The following is a 21902-nucleotide window of genomic DNA, read 5'->3' on the forward strand; positions in this document are numbered from 1 at the left end:
CTTTCCTGGTTGAGTACCACTGTTGGTAAAATAAATTTTGAGGACTCAACCCTAATATATTTATGTATATAACAATGTATTAATACATTCTAATTAGATATTAAATAGCATACACCCCTGGCTCACTGCAGCTTAAGATATAGAACTTTATCACTACCTTTAAAAGTCTGTTTGCATGTATATGGACATATGTATATGTGTATCTACTAATATTAATATTTTAAGGCATGGTATGGACTTAGCCTAAGAAAAGTTCATTATAATAGTAGATAAAAGTCACATTTCAAATAGCCTTTCTAATAATTTCAAATTTTGCCAACTGTCTTGTCAAATCTGAGTAGCTTGTCACTCACTACCTTTACTTTCTGATGGAAATGATAAAAGAATCTGTACTATGATTAGGAGATTGTTAAGTTCTGCCATTTTCTTGATGCTTGCTTATACTTACACTTATTAATGTTATCTTTAATCCATGGTCTCTTTATAAATGTTGGTAAACCATGTAATCATTTTGGCCAGGAGGTGAGGACTAGTTTAGTTAACAACTCAACAATATATTCCCTAATCCACTCACCTAGAAGTCTTTAACAAATCAAAGTATATTAAAAAAAAAAAAAAACCTAGCCCATGGCTCCTAGCTGCTCTCCCACCATCTCTGCAGCAGTTCCATACAGAACTCACACCTGCCTGCATCCCCCACCCCAACAAGGGATAACTTTTCTATTGCATGGGCCTCCCATCCTCCCCCTGAGTACACGTGGCTGTATGGTATGGTTATTATCACCCAGTGAGGCAACAGGCTTTCTTTCCTTCTGCCCCCTGCAGGAGGATAGATGCTCTATGATCAGTGAGAAATGGCTGTATAGGACAGTCTCACTTGAAGGAATGTTTGTGTTAGCATTTTCATTTGGCAATCTTCCCCTAGGAAGCTGGAGAAAATGGAAGACCCTGAAGCCTGCCTATCTTTCTTTCTCTCTTTACCCAGGTAGTCTTAGAGGTGAGACTGAAAACCTGGAAACCTGTAGAGAAGTTTGGGACCTCTCCCCTCCCCAGTTCTATCACCTGTAGAAAATCCAAAGACCTTTTCAGGTTTCTGCAAATCCCTAGGTATGGAGGTCTTCTTGACTTCTGAACTGCCATTTGACAGTTCCGTTTTGCATATTCCTGGGTGTGATATTCAGCTGCTTCATACATAGGCATAGGAAGAGCAGAGGAGATTTGTCTAAAGATTGGGATCAAGGGGGTGAGTTCATAGAGGAAATTACATCACATACTGCACAGCAATGGCTTTGAAAAAGCTACTATTAGATATCCCAGTTCTCCAAAGTTTTTTGGAGCCTCAGTATCACTACAGATTTCCTTCTTAGCCCCTCTCACACATATTAGTGAAGTCTCCTGTCACATTCTGCCTCTCAAGACCCAGCAAAACAAATTTCTTCCCCTTCTCATCTAGATGTCTTCACACTTGCAGGGTTTCACTGAAGTAAGAAATTTTCCCAAATATGTCTCTCCTTAAAAAAAATTCTAATGCCAGTTGTTAAGAAAATGAAGTTTTTATCATCTCATTACAATCAGAAGGATCTCCTTAGAGCCATTTTTTTTTTCATTTCTTTGTTCAATTTAATCGATATTAGATATCACATCTGAGAAAATGTCAGAGCACACTGTCCTCCCTGCCTGGGTCCTAGAGGTGAACTTTTTCTATGAAAGATCAGATAATGAATACTTTAGGCTTTCCAGTCATATGGTGTCTGTCACAACAGCTTACCTCTGCTGCTCTAGCATAAAAGCAATCATAGGTAATATGTAAACCAATGAACATGTCTGTGTTCAAATAAAACTTTATTTACAAAACAGCCAGTGATCTGTAGGTTTTTTGTTTGTTTGTTTGTTTGTTTGCTTTGTTTTGTTTTTTATCCCCCAATCTAGAAAAAAGCAGAGAGCAGTCTCCATGAAAACAAGTAGAGGAGCCTCCAGGCTAAATTCAGTCTTTTTAACATAGCAGAGGAGGTCGTTTATCACTTGCTTCATTTGTCCTAGTTATTCCAGATGCATTCCTGAGACCCAGCCTTGTCACATTCCTTGCCTGACATCTTACCACCCACCTACCTGGGTCAAACTAAGATACCCTTCTTTTTAACTTTCTTTGTGCCTGTTAAGTGTATCTCTGACTATTCTCCTCACTCTATACCTGTTTATTTACTTTAAGTTCCTCAAGAATGGAGATATTGTTTTATCATATTTTCTTGTACAGTACCTAAGTGTCTGATACATTGGAGGTATTTGGTTTATATTTATTGAAGTCCAGTGTTCCCTTTCCAGTATTTGCCCAGATTCCTGCGTTGGGAAGTACTTCTGAGGATATGCAGGAGGCAAGCAAATGTTCTTCTTTGAATCAGAGTGGCCTAGCCCCAAGGATAGCAGTTGGGGGAAAATCTTGGGCAATAAACCAAATGGGTCATTAGTCAATTCTATGCTTTTTAGTGGACTTTTTGCAATTGTTTTCTTATTCTGTCCTCAGCTGCTGATAGAATCCTAATATCTAAACCAGAAAAACAGATTTGGGTTTTACCTGGAGTCACAGAGTCAGGGAACTTCAGTCTGGCTCTTTTTACTTGCTCTACTGTTTCCTAAAAAATACTTGTAGATCATAGATTATGAAAAATACTTTATAATGATATGATTAATTATATCTTGTCAAAGACAGAGGCTGGACAATAGGAACTTAGGCCATCGTGTTCGGTATGTTACTATTCTCCTGAGCAAAGTAGTAGACTATACATAGTAGCCATATTCTGAAGAGGTAGCATATTTAGAATTTTTGTTGGATTATATGATAAGTATCTCAGAGAAGCATGTTATTTGAAATCATTTTGTAATCTATCCTGTTTAGCATGAAGAATTCTGAATGTATATAAAGTGCAAATTCAGGTTTTCCTGCATCACGTTTACTTCAGGTCACACCTACTTTGGGAGCACAGTCCTCTACAGGACTTAATGTGCCTGTTCAAGAGACAACATGTGAAGAAAATCACCCTTAGGGAAGTGGGGTGTGGCTGTTGTCAGTGTGTCTTTGTATCTGTTTCTCTCTGTGCCTACCTTAGCTCCTGTGATCCTTTGCTCCCCATGGAATCTTTGCAGGCATTCTGGAAAGAAAACACTTTCCCTAACACAACATGCTATCCACTGGAGCCAGCCCAGACATGACCAAAAACAGTTGGGTTCCTATTCACTACTTACATGAATCTTCCCTCGAAACCTTGAAATCAAATATCCAAGACTGGTTACCCCTCACCTGTAATAGATAGCATTCTTTCTACTCCCTTATCCATGAGAACTCATTTATTTGAATTATTTCTATATTTTCTGCTGGAAATGTTTGTCTACTAGTAGGCAGTAACAAAGATCAAGAGAATCCTAAATATCTTAATAATATCTCACCCTGAAGGTCTTTTCTGGGACTTTGCATTTGTTCTGCTATTATAGTGCTATCTGTCCTCTGTCCAGTTAAATTGTTGTGTGGCCTTGAACGATTTTTGACTTTGACTTGTTTGGATTTTTCTAGTCTTTCTCAACTACCATTACAAAACAGAAAGTTTGGCTTAACCTCAGATGAGTACCAGAGATGGAATCAATGAAGATTTTTTTAAAAAAAAGAATTGGCATCTTGGGGAGAGTAAGCCAATAGCCGTCTCTACCACTTGTCTACTTGTCTATCAGCCAGTTGCTCATTCTTTCTCAGTCTTGATCCTCCCCACTCCTACCCCTACCACCATGAAATAAGAATGATAATTTGAGTCCTATTAAGTCATGGGACTGTTTTGAAGTAACAAAGAAGCTTAACAGAGGCAACTTTAGAACTTTGCCAAAACCGTAGTTGAAAGTAACATAGGAGGCAAAGAAAAGGTATTCTGTCGCAGCAGCCAGCTTAGCATAACCCAGCTCAAAATATCTTCCCTTTTCACATCCTTTCCCACCGTATACTTTCTTGTATAATAACCTGTGATCAGCTAATTTACAACTTGAATTAACCTGGGTAGCTTGTAAACTACTATACTAGTTCTCACTGTCAGAGAGGAAAAAGACTAGAATTAATTGGAATTGGAGACATTAATAGGAACTCATAATTTATACACACACACACACACACACACACACACACACACACACAGTTCCAGAAATAAACTAGTATAGTACAAATACCATAAGCAAATAATTCCATGTTTGAGATCAAAACATCATTGATGAGTCATTGAGTTTGCTAACCCTAATAACATTTATCAGTATCTTCCATTCTATATATATCAACACTTTTGTTCAGTTTAACAATGTAATATCTGATCTGTCTCTTAAAAGTCTCTTATCTAGTTTACAAAAAAAAGCATTCATTTGAACAAATCAAGAATATGAGCATTAGTGAAAAATGAGCTTCTAGGGAGTGAGTTCTAGGATATACTGATATATGAGAAAAACAAAGTGAGGTGCAAACCAGTAGCTATGGTACGCTATCTTTCAAGTGAGAGAGGAAGATATAAAAAAAAATTCACAGGTATCTGCTCATTTGTGTGAAGGAAATAAAAGAAAGATAAACAAGAAACAACTAGATTGGTTATCTGCAAGGGATGAGTGGGAAAATGTAGAAAGAAATAAGGAGAATAGGATCAGGTTAGTGAGGATAAAGAGAGAGTGATACTTCTCTCAGCATGCTATTTTATAGAACTTTGACTCTTAGAACTGTAGTATTGTTTCACATACCCCCCAAATAAATAATTAAAATTATTCAGGATGTAGGGGGAATCTAAAATGGAACAGAAGCAGTAAAAAAAATGAACCTATCTAAATTACAAAAGAACAGTCTAATCAAATGGAAGAGTGAGGTAGAAAAAACTAACAGGTAACTTTCAAAACCAGTATTTTGACTGTAATCTATAAGGACAAAGACAAAAAAAACTGTATACAAATGCTGGACTCTAGTTAATAAATGTGTTTCTCACCGAGGACTGGGTTAGCAACTCTGAAACCACTTTAAACTAGGACTGAATAAATAAATGCATTTTAGATGACAACCAACTTTCTCACTGTCAGAGAGGGAAAAGACTAGAATGAATTGGAATTGGAGACATTGATAGGAACTCATAATTTACACACACACACACACATACACACAGAGTTCCAGAAATAAATAGATGTATACACAAATTAGTATATATACACATATTTTCCTTAGATCTTTCCATTGAGAGAGCCTGGATACAATATTATCCTAGTAAAAATGAGCATGATAAGTGTTAAGACCTTGGTTTCTAAATACCATTCTTCAATGGAAAGAACCAGGGCACCTTGAAGAAGTGACTGATTCCAGGTCTGTGGCAGGAAAAGATACATGGTGAGCTTAGAACATCTTGTAGTAGCAAAAAGGAAATAAATATTTATGAGAGGATTAGAAACAGATAAAAAATACAAGGAAGACCCAGTCTTAAGAAGTTCCATCTGGCCAAAATGGGAACAACTTGAACAGCAAATGATAATTGTGTTAAATTATAACCCACAAATAAAATAAATATCCAGGTTATACTGATAAAAATTGATAGATGGATAAACAAATAAATGTAGGAGAAGGAGCAATGCTATAGAATTTGAAATAAGAACTACAGAAGAAGTAAGGGAGATAGCGAATACCTTGGTCAAAACCACAGTAACTATTATTGCAGGCAGGACCCGCTAATAGATATTAAAATTGATAGACAAAAGTTTGAGAAGAAAAAGGATTTTTGCATCATCTCAAATACCTCCCCCCAAGAAGTGTATTAATTACAAAGGGGAGGGGCTGGGGATGTGGCTCAAGCGGTAGTGCGCTCGCCTGGCATGCGTGCGGCCCGGGTTCGATCCTCAGCACCACATACAAACAAAGATGTTGTGTCCGCCGAGAACTAAAAAATAAATATTAAAAATTCTCTCTCCCCCCTCTCTCACTCTCTCTCCCCCCTCTCTCCTCTCTCTTTAAAAAAAAAAAAAAAAAAAAAAAAAAATTACAAAGGGGAAAATAGTTACTTTACTGTAGAGAAACCCATCAGCTACCCCACCTGAACCAGGTGATCAAGATTAATATCACCAGTGATAAGATATACAGACATCATGTATTCACTGATTTGATGCATTAAACATAGCTCATATTTCTGATCATATTCCCATATTTCATCTTGATGGTTTAAAAAGAGAAACAATCAGTATGTCATTTAATAGCACTTAACTAATTTTTTTTTGGTTTGGATTATAGTTATTCATTCATGGTTTCCTTTTATTCTCCAGTGTGATAGAAGACATTTTATTTTAAAATATTGCTTGAAAGGCCTAGCCCAGTTCTTTGCACATATTAGATGCTTTTAATTTTAATTGTTAGCTAAATTCAATGATTTTTACATCATTTTTAAAGAAAATCTGAGACAAGCTGTTATGTTTTAGGTATGAGGTATCCCCTCATATGAGGAAACATAGTCATGAGAAGAATGAGAATATAGGGACTAGTTTGTTTTGCCTTCAAGAACTCTCTGTGGTTGTCTCAGCAAGTTGTCTGGTCCATGTGGCCTCATCAGACCTCACCAGCTCAAAACATACATTCAGTTATGGAACATCCTGGCATCCAAGACACAGGACCCATGTGTGTACTGATCCTCTCTGTTGAGACTGATACTTTTTTGTACACATAAGCCACTTAACTCTGTTCTATGCACATAATCATCACTTAACTCTTGTTGAAATCACAAACTAATCCTATAATATATGTTGTATGGAATATTGGAGGCATAGACGGCCATAAAATGATACTCAAATAGGTTTAGATAGTAACAGATATGCCATTAGACACTAAATCACTTGAGGAAGTTTTCCCTTTTAATCTTCTGATGACAGGGAGAATGTCTCACTGTGGTTCTAGTGTCTGCATTGTCTTCTATTAATGGCAAATAATCTGGCTTCCTGATTATGTTGGTATTACAAAGTTTTCTTTTAAAATTTTCTTATAATTAAAATGAATCAATACAAAAAAATTACTAAATAAATATTAATACATGTAGCATGAGATATGGCAACAATTTTGAAAGTGAAGCTCGATAACAAAGTTTGAGGAATAGTGATCTTAATTTATGTCTCCCACCTCTGACCTTCTCCTTTCTTCTTCTCCATCCACCACATTCAATTATTTCAAGAAATAAAATGCTTTGATGTGAATATAGATGTATGTGCATAGCATGTAACTTTTTATAAAAGAAAAAAAGGGAGATGAGAAAGTATGCATGTCTGCTGTATCTTTCCAAGTGGGGACATCGGAATAACAGACCTAAAAACAATGGAATTGCTTACCCGTGTGGCCCAGGAGGGATTGGGGTACCATAGGGAAGGAATGACACTTCTTAGAGTTAACCTTTTTGTATAGTTTTGACTTTTGTAAGCATGTAAATGCCCACATATTAAAACAATTAACAAGGATGGGTGGGAAGAACCTAAAACTAAAAGCAAATTATTAAAAAGGAGCGCAAATTGGTTCGGCCAATTTGGAAAGCAGTATGGAGATTCCTGGGAAAGCTAGGAATGGAACCACCATTTGACCCAGTTATTGCCCTTCTTGGTCTATTCCCTGAAGACCTTAAAAGAGCATACTACAGGGATACTGCCACATCGATGTTCACAGCAGCACAATTCACAATAGCTAGACTGTGGAACCAACCCAGATGCCCTTCGATGGATGAATGGATTAAAAAAATGTGGCATTTATACACTATGGAGTATTACGCAGAACTAAAAAATGACAAAATCATGGAATTTGCAGGGAAATGGATGGCACTAGAGCAGATTATGCTTAGTGAAGCTAGCCAATCTCTAAAAAACAAATACCAAATGTCTTCTTTGATATAATGAGAGCAACTAAGAATAGAGCAGGGAGGAAGAGCAGGAAGAAAAGATTGACATTAAACAGAGGCACGAGATGGGAGGGAAAGAGAGAGAAAAGGGGAATTGCATGGAAATGGAAAGAGACCCTCATTGTTATAAAAAACTACATAAAAGAGGTTGTGAGGGGAATTGGAAGAAAAAATAAGGAGAGAAATGAATTACAGTAGATGGGATAGAAAGAGAAGATGGGGGGGAGGGGAATAGTAGAGGATAGGAAAGGTAGCAGAATACAACAGTCACTAGTATGGCATTATGTAAAACTGTGAAGGTGTAACCGATGTGATTCTGCAATCTGTATTTGGGGTAAAAATGGGAGTTCATAACTCACTTGAAACTAATGTTTGAAATATGATATGTCAAGAGCTTTGTAAGGTTTTGAACAACCAATAAAAAAAAGGAAAAAAAAGGAGCACAATTGTATTTTGATGAATACCATAACTACACTGAACAGTGGTCAGAAGGAAATTAATCCAAGCAGATTTATAAACATGGTATTTGATGATAGACACCTAGTCTTCATTTGGAAAGGAAAATTATGAACAAATCTTGAGATTGTTTTGTAGTAGCATTGTTTTTGTTTTATTTTTTAGTGGTGTGTGCAAACGTGAAACCATTTTAGATGTATTATAAGTTTGAGTAAATGAGATGATAATGTTGAATCCCAGGGCTCTCACAGGGGAAGACAAATAGAACCCTATGAGAATGAGTTAGAACTGCAGGTATTGGCTTCACACACACTTCTAAAATGAGTGTGTGTGTGTCTGTGTGTGTGTGTATTTACACATATGTTATTCCTAACTCTGTTTGCTGAAAGGGCTTAGCTCCCCACAGATTGACCCCCAATAGCAGTGAACAAACACTCCAGAAGCAATGACAATACCTGGCACCCAAATCTTGATCTCCAGTAATATTCCTTCCAGAAGAATCTTCTCAGAGAAATGACTGGTTGCAGAGCTGGGGCAGCATAGATGCAAGATAAGCCTGCAAGTTCTTTTTATACCTGTCTATGCTCAAAAAAAAATCATGGGGACATTCAGAGAAACACATGCCCCAGCTTGAAGGAATTCCCATTTGCCTAATCTGAAACAATTTGAGTGTGAAAACAATAGGCATAATAGTGAATTTAAGCCACTAGGGGGAAAAAGGGGAAACCATGAGTCCATACCAACATAAGTTGATAAGTTTGATGCCAACACGGAAAAGACTGAATCAGAAAGGAATCCTCATCATATGTTAAATATACAGGGAAATTTTCATATGGAGCAATGTATTTGCATGGTCTTCAGTAGTCTCCTTGATTGCTTACTATTTACACAGGAAAGCATGATAACTTGATAGTGAAGAAATCAGACATCATCTTGATCAGGTGATCAAAATTAATATCAGTGTGGAACAAATGAACATTGTATGTCTCCAGATGTGATATCCACTTATGTAATATTCTGGTCAGGAATGCATGTCTTGAATCAAACAAAAACCAGACTGAGGGAGAAAATGGGGGTGAAGGAGACTCTATTCTTTAAAAATGTCTATATCTTATAAGAAAAAGAAGGGCTGTGGAAATATTCCAGATTAAAGGAGACTACAGAGACATGACAACTCTCCATGTGTTACAGTAGCTTATGCCTAAAAATCTGGCTATTCAGGAGGCTGAGGCAGAAGGATCACAAGTTCAAGGCCATCCTTAGTGAAACTCTGTCTCAAAATAAACTGAAAATGGCTGTGGGTATAGCTCCATGGTAGATTGCCCCTGAGTTCAGTCCCCGTATTGCAAAAAAGGAGAGATTTGACAACTAACCAAATGTAATACCTGATATTAAAACATATCATGCAAGAAAACAGCAACAACAAAAAGGCTGTAAAGGATATTGAGTCAGTTTACAAAATTATAATATGAATAGTATCAATATTAAATTAGCTGATATTGAAAATTATACTTTGGCAGTGAACTACATTCACCTTTATTTGTTCATTGTTGAATGCTGAGCTCCTAGATTGGTGTTTGGGATGTGGAAGTCATTTGATAAGTGTTTAGTAAATTAATACATGAGTGATTATTGTGAATGTGGTATGTTGTGCTAGTCCATTGTTAGTTTCTTCACAGGCCTGCCTCTGAGAGCTAACCGCTGTGGTCTTAGCCCTGTTACCGTGCTCATGGAAGAGATTACTCATGGAAGAGATTACTCTCTTCTTTTTTAAAAATATTTATCTTTTAGTTGTAGTTGGACACAATACCTTCATTAATATTTATTTATTTATTTTTATGTGGTGCTGAGGATCGAACCCAGGGCTTCACACGTGCTAGGCAAGTGCTCTACCACTGAGCCAGAACCCCAGGCCCCAAGATTACTGTCTTCTTATGTTAACTCATTTATTTTCTTAGTTGTACTATGGTCTGAACCATTCATTCTCTCAGTAAAATTTTATTTTTATTTTTCAGATCTGTTAACTTGTAGCAAAGTATGTTGGGATTTCTGGGATCTTGATTTGTCTGTTTGATTAATCGCTGCTATATGTATTTGAATATTTTACAGCTTTTGGATCTCTTCATTCAGTGGGATTGGTCAACATACCTTGCTGACTATGGTCAGCCCAACTGTAAATACCTCCGGGTAAATCCAGTAACAGCTCTGACCCTGCTTGAGAAGTAAGTATCCAGCCCAGTGGTTTATGCTGGGGATGGGGTACTGGGGTAGGGGTTGGTATAGAAGATAATTTTCCTATTGCCAGTACCTTAAAATACATCCCTATTCTTGACATTACTGTAGATGCTATCAACTGTCTCAATCATTGTATTTGTCAGACTAGTAGCCTCTTAATTGTTGAACTCTAATAAGCTAGGCCAAGTACAGGTCAGAATCAGACTCTGACATTACCTTATAGACTAATGAGGCAAAGTATCATGAACTAGAGTTAAGAAGGGCCTCTGACCAGCCTGGTGAGAGAAGTGAGGCTGATCCCAGTCTGGGTATGATATGGATGGAGCAGCCCCACAGAACAAGTGGCTTATATGGTACCTAGCAGAGAAGCCCTGGGAATTATTGACTCCTTTCTCTGACCCCAAATCCTGCCTCCTGCCAGATGAAGCTTTATTATGCTGACTGTCCCAAGAAATCTGTGTCCAAGAAGGTGCCTAATTCTTCTATTAGGCAGTTACTAGCTAGCACAGGTTGCTCTTCCATAGAGCTGTAGTCTCCCTGAAGCATAGGTACCACCTTTGGAATTGGGTTAGCCAACTTCAAAATATCTCAGGGCTAACAGTGTGTCACCCAGAAACTGGGCTCTTCTATGCATTGCAGCCTGGCTCTGTTTTTTGCTAACCTAGTTGACAGCTGACAAGCCAAAGACCAACAACCATGTACAAGGGCAGCTTTCTCTTGAAACTGGAATGACTAGTCAGAAGAGTGCCTTGCATCTAAGCAGTGTGAAAAGTCTCCATATCTGGCTAGCCTAGCATGACTCCAGTCCTAGCAAAGCAAGGGCTAGAATCTAGGGAGTCAGAGTAGAGTCTTAGGCTGGCGAAGTGAAGGTGTATCTCACTATGTTGTTATGGAGAGGGTGAGAAGCGGAAGATAGAAGGTAAGCAAGAGCAGGATGCACAGCTATGTTTTTGGAGCCAAGAGACTGACACCATGTCAGGGACTGATGTTTCCATTTTAACTTTGTTTCCCATGGTTCTCTCTCCCAATGACCTTCCTCCCTAGGATATCTAGAGAGTAAGTATATTATTCACTTGGGCCTTTTACATCACTTTGAGGCAAGTCCTTCTGGTTTCCTCATTGACACTAATGACTACACTAAAATCCCTACCCTGTGAGTTGTCCCCACCCTGACATACTAATCTACTAAACCAGCCTGGTGCCAACTGGCTGGATGCCTCCTCTGTCCTTGATCCTTAAGTGACCCTTGGCTTACTAATTCCTTTGGGGCTGGGAGTGGTGGCAGAGATTTTTCCCCATCAGTACCAGCTAAAGGATTATTCCCACTCAGCTCCCTGGCACATTCAATTTTTGCTAGTGCAGGGCCTGAAATTCAGCCCTGGCAGAGGAGAGTTCCTGCAGTCTCCCCTACCTCTTCAAGCCCATGGCTTGAAGATCTGAAACCTATGTCTCCCATAGAGGAGTCTTTATTACAGAAGAGGCCTAATCCCAGAGTCCTCTCTGCCTAGATAAAATGGGGAAAGATTTTGACCTTTGAGTTTGTTCTGACATTGTCATATCCATTATGTGTCCAGAGAGACTCTGAGATTCCCTTCAGTCAGTTACTTCTCTTGGGAATCCTTTACTCCTCTATTTCTGAGAATCTCTAGAACCAGAAAGTACTGGCTCATCTACTTCTCATGGATTAACAGTAGGCTAAAATACCCTTCTTTGCCAGTCTGGAGGCCATGACAGTAATGAAGCTATGTGCTTAGCCCTAGCAATCAGCAGGATTTCAAAACTTCCTTCCAAACACAACAGGCAAAGGCCATCAAGATTACCAAAATCCACATCTTCCAGCCTCATAGAAGATTACCAAAGATTACCAAAATCCACATCTTCCAGCCTCCCCTTTACCTGCCCCACCCCTGCCTGCCCATAGCCAGCTGTACCATCAAGCTTAGCAATCTCTCCTTTCCAGTCTGGCCCTTCTTAACAAGGTGAGACATAGGAACACCCAAATACCTGCTGAAGACATTCAGGAAAAATAAGAGGCCTCTGTGTCATTGAGAGATGTTCATAGCTAAAGTAGAACAGGATCCTGGGCTTGCCAAATGGGAGAGGAGGTGGGAGGATCGCTTTTGTTTTGGAACATTCCTGGGTACACACCAGCCTGCTACCATCAGCCCTCAGGACACTCGGGTTATCTTTAGTCCTTATTCCAACTTTAATGGCCAAGAAATCCTAGCCCCAGGGGTCAGAAACTTCCCTCTTCATTTTCTCTTGCATATAGCCGAAACCTCTATGTGGCTGCTTGCTCTGCCTCAGGAGCCAGGAAGTTCATGATCACATAGAGGCTGAACTAAATGTCCTATGAATATAGAAAGTGGTTTTCATTTTTGTTTGTTTGTTTGGGGTATTATTGTTTATATTTATAGCATATCCAGCATAGGAAAGGGGTTCTTCTCTGGCAGAATCTAAACTCAGGCCAGTTCCAGAAACATAACTGCACCTAGTGTGTAAGGGACCAGATCCAGAAATCCTCAGAGCCATGAGAACCCTTTTGCTTTCTTTTCAAGCAAGGCTTCTCCTTCTTACTCCCCTCCAAGCACAGGCCCCCACATTTGGGTGGTGGTTCCCAGTTTGTTTGATGAGTAATTCCAGCCTGAAGGAGTTACTTTGAGCTTAGACAAGGGAGAAGAGTCTCAATCAGTTTTGGCTGCTACTGTCAGCCAGAGTCATAAAACCATGGTTCTCTCTTGCCACATATAAGACCCTTATGGAATGGAATGAATACACACACACACACACACATTTCATATATCTGATGTATGTCACATATGCCAGATATAAGTGCCCTTGTGAGATCTCTGCCCATTTGACATGTTGACCTCTAATCTGCCCTTCTGCAACAGGCAGCCCACAGTAGAAAAGGCCCAGGATTGGCCAAAGGCCCCTCACAAGTATACCCAGTGCATAATTTACACCCCAATGCTAGGTTTCCTTCCTTCTCTCTTCAAGCCTGACCCCATGCAGCCCAGGGAACAGTGAAATCAGAGAACTGGCTCAGCTCCTGGAGGATGGTGGTGGGGGCCATCAGGGAGAAATTATCCACATACTCTTTTTAATTCTCTAACTCAAGAGCTAGCTGTGAGCCGTGGGGGTTCTGGTGTATAGAGGCTGGGACCAGAGTTAACCATCACCAATACATGCCAGGGGTTGTAGGCCCTCTCTAGGGAATAGCAGGTTCTAGATTCTGTCACAGTGGCATGGTCAGACTTTGAGGTTCTGTGAAAATCTCAGTCTAGTCTTGACTTTCTTTACCCATACTTCCCAGTTAGGGCTCTCCATTAGACAGAATCATTGGCCACAGCTGCTCATTACTTGTGCTCTAGGAATATATCACGTGTGGAGCTTTAACAGTGATAAGCTCGGTGATCTGAGGATATAGAGAGCCATTGAGAACTCAGGGACTTCTCTTGCTTAAAGCTCTGGTTTATCAGGTGAGAAGATGGTAGTCTTGCCTTTGGTTCTTATTTTCCTCAGCACCTTACCCTTGTAGCCACCTTACTGCCTCTCAGCCCTTACCCTGAGAAATAGAAAAGATAGACTAAGCCCTTAGTTTCATTAGGAATGGGAGATGTAACCAGATAGAGTGAGATTTGGATATACACAGTGATTTTCAGTTATTCATCGTCTCTCGAAATTGCTAGTTTTCAAAGGTCTTTTTTTTTAATCTTCCATATACATCTCTAAGGTCATAGCCTACTCATGAGGTAATGAATGGACCCTAGACATTTGATAAGAGCCTGCTGATCAGCAGAGTTGTAGCATGTCTCAGACTCCTGAAAGAGGTTCACACCTGGGGAGAGAAGGCAATGAATTGGTGGGTTAGGTGTGAGGGATAAGAAGATTGGCCCCTCTGAATATTAGGGTCTAGAAAGGGGATCAGGATAGAAGAGGAGGGTAGAAAAAGGGGGATATCATCAAAGCCTGATATGTGTGTATGAAATGCCAAAGTGAAACTTATTAATTTTTACAATTGAGATGTATTAATAACTATGGTAATAAAAAAAAATAAAAAAGTAAATGAAATGTGAAAAAAGTAGGTTGGCGCCTCCAAAGCTGGCTCTTAACAAAGTTCCAACTAGGTGAGGTTGGGAGAGCTTTAGGTGCCAGATGGACAGCTTCCCAGACATAGGTAAGTTCAAGCCTGATGATGGAAATATTCTGGATTCTCCCACTCTGGATAAGGGTTAAGATGTGTCATAGAATCCCATCTCCTAGAAGCTCTTCCAATATCTCCTCAATCACTTTGCCCTCTTTTCTTCTCTGTGTAGGATGAAGGATACTAGCCGCAAGAACAACATGTTTGCACAGTTTCGGAAAAATGAACGAGATAAGCAGAAATTGATTGACACTGTGGCCAAGCAGCTGCGAGGCCTCATCAGCAGCCACCACTCGTGAAGACCTCACCTTGGCCCACACAGGCTGTTTGCTGCAGCCACACAGTCTTGATCCAGCCCCGGCGGGCCCTGCATTTGCGCATTCTTCAAAGAGAGCATATGTATTTTTTTATTAACCCCTGTACAGTATTCACATAACCTTTCCCTATAGTAAAAGAGGCACAAGAATAAGCAAGTACATGAGATGTTGCTAGGCGGAGACTCAGGGGAGGTTATTACTACAGTATCTGTGTTATCCTGGAGAGGTGGCATCACCAATCCCAACGAGGTGAACTGCCACTCATACATGGCTCTAGAGCTTAGGTCTGTGGCCCAGGAACCACTCAGAGTAAGTGCTTGGCCCCGGGAGGTAAGGTGAGTAAGCAGAAGGATAGTAAAGCATATCCTATTCATTCTCGGGTGCCCCATTCACCACCTAGGTGAGGCTGATCCTTGTTGGCACAAGGCAAAGGCCTGTCAAACATTACTACTTAACACACTAAAGAACAGCACATGGTTCTAGATGTTCATCTCCTCAATCTGCTGACTTCCATTAGCTGGTAATCAAGCATGGCATGTGGTAAGATGACAGCTTCACTCCAATACCCCAAGGATGGCAGTTTCTTTAGCCTAGCTCTGACCCAAGGCTTTGACTGCTTATTTTTCTGGGGTAGGCTAGAGCTAAGTAGGCCCTGATAACTGAAAATAGTTTTTACTTTACTCTTAGATAAAACCTGAGACTTGCTTGGTATTGCTTATTTATGTTTTACAAACAACTTTCTGGTCACCATCTTTAAAGGAAATATCACCAGCTCTGCACTGTGGTAACACCCACAGCTGGACTAGATGCCTCTAGAGATGGAGCCACTGCCATCATGAAGTAGTCAGGGCCAACTATGGCTAGTGGTTTGTTGCCACTGGCTCAACTGTGGTCTATTACTAAGATATATCCTTATAGAGTCTCTTCTTGACCAAGCCAAGACTTCCATCCTCTTCTGAGATCCCAAAGCCATCTTTTGGCCTCTTCTGAAAAAAGATTGCCTATATTCCTATCCCCCAAACTCTGGAGCCTGGACTAGCTTAGCTTAGAGGCTATGTCTGTTGTCCTAAATAGATTCCTGAGACTCAGAACAAAGGCTTTACTCTGAGGTCAGTCAGAGGAACTTACACTTTAAGACACGTCAGGATGATGCTTAATGACAGTGGTAAGAGTATGATTGTGCATCACCAAGTAATAAAAATCAGTCACACAGGCATTTCCAATTGCCAATTGAATAAGTGGGAGAAAAGATTCATCAAATAGAATCTTCCACTACCTTTGTCAGTTACCAAATTGTTTCAGGGGAGAGCAGTACTTCCTTTTACATTCCCTACCCCTACCCTCATCATACCTATTACACCTCAAAAATCATGTGAAAGAGAATATGCACACTGATGTACAGCCCTCCTCAAAGCCTGAGACCAGGCTACAAAAGGTTCTGCAGAAGTCTGCTGAGACTCATTCTGAGGGCCCGACATTTGGCCCAAGGTTTTAGGAGGAGGGTCGGGAATGCATGCCAACCCAAACTTAAAAAGCCAAGGAAAGGCAAGGACCTGTGGAAATGAAACTTATGATGACATCTCCAAGTTCTGGACTTTTTTTTTTTAAAGGTGAGAAATAATCACACTAATCCAATGCTTGAGAAGAATCCAAAATACCCTCCTTCACAGGTACTGTTTTCAGCAAGATCTCTTCGGCTTTTACTGCTCAGACTTTGAATGGAATGGAGAGAATCTCAAGTATGTTACAGAATGTATCTTTATAGGGAGTCGTCATGGCTGGAAGAACTGCGCTATAGAGGAAAAGGAGAATAGGGTAGAGGAACAGGGGCCAATATGCACCTTCAACCAAGAAGTTCTGCTAAAGAAAAAGCTTATCCAAGTTCAAGACTCATTCGGATGGACTCTTTGGTGTACCTCCTCTTCACTCTGTCTAAGTCTGCCTTTATTCTTTCCTAACAAAACAAAAAACAACATGCTACTTCTGGGCTGTATGTGGAGATATACTCTTGGTGGGCCAGGGAATGTAAAAACAGAGATCAGCAATGTCAAAAGCTTTTTTACTAGTGAAGTAGAAATTTTGTGTCATTGGGCCTACAGCTGAGCCAACCCTTAAGAGGCTGGAGTGTGTGCCAAGCATGTGTATCCATGCCCCTCAGCCTCTCCAATCTGGCCTCAAATGCCTACACGTGTAGAAGTGCCCTGGAAGGCCTCAATAAGAGGATGGGGGGACATGAGTCGCTGGAAGCCCTCTGCCTTCTGGTCACTATGAGTCTTTGGCCAAGTTCCTAGGGAAACCAGATTCATGTTCCTGAAGAGAGTCTGGTTTGGAACCTAGGTTTCCATAGTAATCTAGGCAGCTGACTTAGTTTTAACATTCATAGGAAAATCTCTGAGCAGACTGGGTGAAGCTGCTAGGGTTAGGGAGAAACAGGACTTGGAAACTGGCACCAGCAGAGTTGGCAACAGGGAATGTTCTTTAGTGATTTTGTTGCATACCAAGCCTAAAAGTCCCCCCAGCCTTAAAGTCATCCTAACTCCTCTGCAAACTTGACAAGAGCTTGCTCAGCAAGTGCTAGACCCAGGGAAGGATTGGCATTGGCCATGATCTTCCTTCTCAGGCATCCAAGCACAGTCCCTGGGGCTAGCTTCAGAAATCTCCCCTACCCGAGCCCCACTTTTCCCAGGATTCCTCTCCTGACTGCTTTAGTCGCCTCTTTCCTCTCTCTCTCTCTCTCCCCCCCTTCCTTCCTTCCTTCCTTCCTTCCTTCCTTCCTTCCTTCCTTCCTTCCTTCCTTCCTTTTGCTTGCAGTTGCAATTACTTTTCACTAATGTGTTGGAAATGGCCTTTTTTTTTTTTTGCACAAATAGTTACACATTTATGGGGAAATTTTTGTGAAGTCCATTTTTAACTCTAAAGGGAACTTTTTTCCTCTAAAACTTACTAGTAAAGCTACTGATGCAGATGGGCCGCATGGTTAGGGGAAAGCTCCTCTATGGAAAGAGCATGTTTACTCCTCTTGTACATTTTCCTCTTTTAACTGCTATTAAACAAGATATCCTACATACCTGTTTCAAAAGCCATGGTGTTGTCTCATGGGTTTTTTGTTCTTCCATCCCTTTTGCACAGTGTAGCTGTTGTTCATGACAGACACTGGATGGCAGACGGTGCCTCCACTAGACTGAGGAGTAGAGCAGACAGAACCTGGCGGGGAGGAGAAAGCCTTCCTGCCACACAAGGCAGGGAGCTGTATCGTGGCCTGGGAAACATCCCTAACTATTGGGTTAAGTTTTCGCATTTATACAACTGACACTGGCATCATCATTGTCATCATCAAGACTAATAACATTTGAAATGCCTTATTTACGTGGAGTCCTGGGCTAGGCAACATGGGGCCAGTGCATTTTGAACCCCTACCCTGCATGGAAGGACTTCCAGTCAAGATAGAACAATGTAGCCAGGCACAATGGCATACTCCTGTAATCCCAGCTTGGGAGACTGAGGCAGAGGATCACAAGTTCAAAGCCAGCCTCAGCAACTTAGTGAGGCTTTAAACAACTTAGCAAGACACTGTCTTTAAATAAAACATTAAAAAAGGGTCGGGGATCAGTGGTTTAGGCACCACTGGGTTCAATCCCCAGTACAAAAAAAAAAAAAAAAGATGTAGAACTATCCAGAGCAAAGCCAGCCCCGGGAGGTAACAGGTGAGCCTATTTGAGAGTTCAGCAGGGAGAAACAGGTATCCTAGACTGAGTAAAAAGTGTGTGTGGGGGGGAAGGGGTCTGATTAAGGGAAATAGCCTACAGAAAGCAGGATGCTATTTAATTTGGCCTTGAAAGAATTTAACTTAATTCAAACTCTGTTAAGCTATGGGAATTATGAGGCACAGACCATGTTAGTGTGCAAAGCTGGCATGAGCCTGGTGTGTACTGGGAGGATAGTAGAAAACCTGTAGGTACATCTGGAACCATGGAGAGTAAGACCAGAAATATCAATATGGCAGCACTCAGGATGTCATGGAAGCCATGCATAGAGGCTGGGAAGAATGTCCTCTGTAACAAGCCTGACTACTGCAGTAGGACTTAGATACCTGAGAAAAGTGTGCTTCCATCTCCTGCAGTGCCACTTACTAGCTGAGTGACCTTGAACAAGTAATTAGCTAAGTCCCTAAATCTTATAATCTTCATCAGCAAAAGCAAAACGATAGTCCCTAATTTACAGGGATGTTGTGAAATGGAAGTGAACCATGGGAGGGCAAGTTGCTTAGCCAGTCCTGAACCACAGCACACGTACTGCTTATGGCCCCTTCTTCCCTCTGTCCAATTTCACAACATACTTCATGGCTGAGCACTGGACAATCATGTCCAGAGATGCTCTGCCTCTTGGCTTCCTTTCCCCAAACTCAGCACAGGGTTGTGGTAACAATACCCCTCAAGCACCTATACCGGGAATGGGGACAGTCTTTTCAAATCAGATCACTAACTTTCTGGCTTAGTAAAGCTAGTCCTTCAAGTAGAATCTGCCTCTCAACACCATCTGGAACCTTCTTGGCTTTCACTTTAGTGCCACAACGTATATCTTCTTCTGGACAACTCAGAGGTCCAAAAATCCTGTGTGTGTTACACATGTCTGCACAAGTAGCCTTCATCTACCGAATGTTTCTGGAAAGAATGTTAATGGCTTTCATGAATATCTAAGATTTGTGCCTACAATACTGTGAATAACAACCAAATCCATTTGGAAATGTCAGTCTCCGTGTGAGGGAAAGCCAGAAGCTCTGAGCAGTTGCCTGCTCTCCCTGACCTCTGTGGCTCTGGCAAGTTTCCAAGACCTGCTGCTCTACCGTCCACCTTGTCCAGGAGGCCCACCAGAACCCCAGGTCCCACCAGGTACTGAGGGGCCAGGGACTCTGCATTCCTGAGAATACAGAGGCTTTAGCTGGTTGAGATGACAAGCAAGAGGGTCCAGTACATAGGCCTGGACTCTCAGACCAGGAGAACCTGACTTAGCCCAGAACATTCTCCAAGCCTCTGAGCACTGACCGTTACAACTTCTGGTCCAAGTCCCTATCCAGAGAGACCAGCAGCCCTTGTGAGGTGTTCTGAGGGGAAGGATGTGAAGCAAGAGGTCACCAGCTTATCCCTTTCTCACAGCTGGGCTTGTTCCCTGCTCACCAGGCAGATGAGGGTGGGAATAGTTCCTGGGAGATAAGAGGAGGGAGGAAGAGAGTGCCAGACCCTTTCCCCAGAGGCCTCATTTTGAATTTAATGGGCAGCATTTGTGGGGAATGAGAGAGCCTCCAATCCCAAGGGACCAGAAGACAAAAGCTCTTGAGGAAGTGTGAGGAGGAGGAGGAGGAGGGCTGGGCATTGTGTGGGAGAGCTCCCCTCTATCTGTTTCAATCGCTGCTGGGGTTAGGGTTACCCTGCATTTGGGGCCCTGGCTGCTCTGTGGGGTCTGTGACATCAGCTGTTGTGATGGTAATGGATGGGCCTCTCTCACAGGGGGCACCCCTTCCTTTGCCAGCCCACATTAGCTTCCAGAAAGGATTGAGGCTCCCATTCCCTCAGGGAGGGGGCGGGCTGTGGGCCCAGAATTGGACCCAAAACAACAGTCCCCCTCCCAGTCTGAACCCACTGTTAAATGTACCTTCCAAGCCCAAGCTGTGACCTTCCTCTATCCAGAGCTCCAGAAAAGGAATGGAATCTGAACATTGAGACGCTTTTCTGGCCCTAAACAATCCTCCCATTCTCTGGGCTCAATGATGGGTCTATTCCCTCCTGTAAATGGGTCTCGTAATCTTCAACTTTTACCTTTGCTTCTAAGGGTAATTAATTGGATCTCCCTCTTGTTCTCCCCACACACACTCCCCTCTCTGTTACAAGGCTCAGGTTAAGCTGGGTGGATGGCTTTTTCTTTCTTTCTATTCCATGGGGTGCTTATTTTTAAAGCTGATGGACTAAGGCTCTGCCTTCCCCAGTGAGCCCCTTCTCCAGAGAAGCCTATAGGGAAACCACTTCCTGGGGCAGACTGCACCAGCTAGTGGCTTTTCTAATGGCCAGTTCTGAGCTACCTGGTGGGGAATGAACAGGTAGCTCAGAACTGGCCATTAGAAAAGCCACTAGCTGGTGGAAGGCAGAGCTTTAGTTTCTTCCCCACAGCTTTGTTTCCAAAGTTGTGGGGAAGAAAGAGTTTTCAAGTGGCACTGTTGGGAGCAAAGTAAGTAGGGGGTGAAATGGGACCTGACACAGGAGATGCAGACACAAAAATGGGCATAGGATAAATAATATCAAAAGACCAAAGAGGAAAGGGGGTGAGGACAGTGCCTATCCAAGGGCAGCAGGTGGATGTGAAGCTGCAGGAAGTTGAGCCCCAGAGAGATTGGTTAATTTCTACTTAACTGTGGCCTTGTCTGATGCTTCTGCTAATAATCAGTTCTTCAAAGGCAGGAACAATATAATCCCCTGCAGCCCCTACAAATGGCACATGGACACATTGAATCACAAGTATAGTAGAGAGAGTGGCATAGCAAGGGAGGGAGCTCTGAGAGCAATACTACCTACTGGAAGGAATATCCTGTCACTAGCATGGTTTAGGATTGCCAACATGGTGAACAATAAAAAGCAAGCCAACTTTTAGTCTGTTTGATTGTGGTATTAAAAGACTCTAGAAATGTGTCATCAAATAAGGAACAGGTTGAGTCAGATGAGAAAAGAAAGTTGCAGTTTAATTTTTGATGGGCAAGATGTGGCCCTGGAGGTGTTGGTGATTATGTGTGTGTGGTGTGTGTGTGTGTGTGTGTATGTGTGTGTGTATACAAAGTATATGTGG

The 21902-nt window shown here is 41.4% G+C and overlaps 1 protein-coding gene across 3 annotated transcripts in view; it reads left to right on the forward strand.

Annotated features, from left to right (window-relative positions):
- Window positions 1-18154, forward strand: part of Exoc6b (exocyst complex component 6B) — a 569814-nt gene extending 551660 nt beyond the window's left edge. For all 3 annotated transcript variants that reach the window (XM_078029030.1, XM_078029033.1, XM_005322151.4), the window contains 2 exons: window positions 10482-10594; window positions 14927-18154. In XM_078029030.1, coding sequence (XP_077885156.1) covers window positions 10482-10594; window positions 14927-15053 — 240 coding nt within the window. In that variant the 3' untranslated portion in view covers window positions 15054-18154. The remainder of the gene's footprint in view (window positions 1-10481; window positions 10595-14926) is intronic.
- The last annotated feature ends 3748 nt before the right edge of the window (window positions 18155-21902 follow it).

Source organism: Ictidomys tridecemlineatus, chromosome 12 (assembly GCF_052094955.1).
Source record: "Ictidomys tridecemlineatus isolate mIctTri1 chromosome 12, mIctTri1.hap1, whole genome shotgun sequence".
Lineage (NCBI taxonomy): Eukaryota > Metazoa > Chordata > Mammalia > Rodentia > Sciuridae > Ictidomys > Ictidomys tridecemlineatus.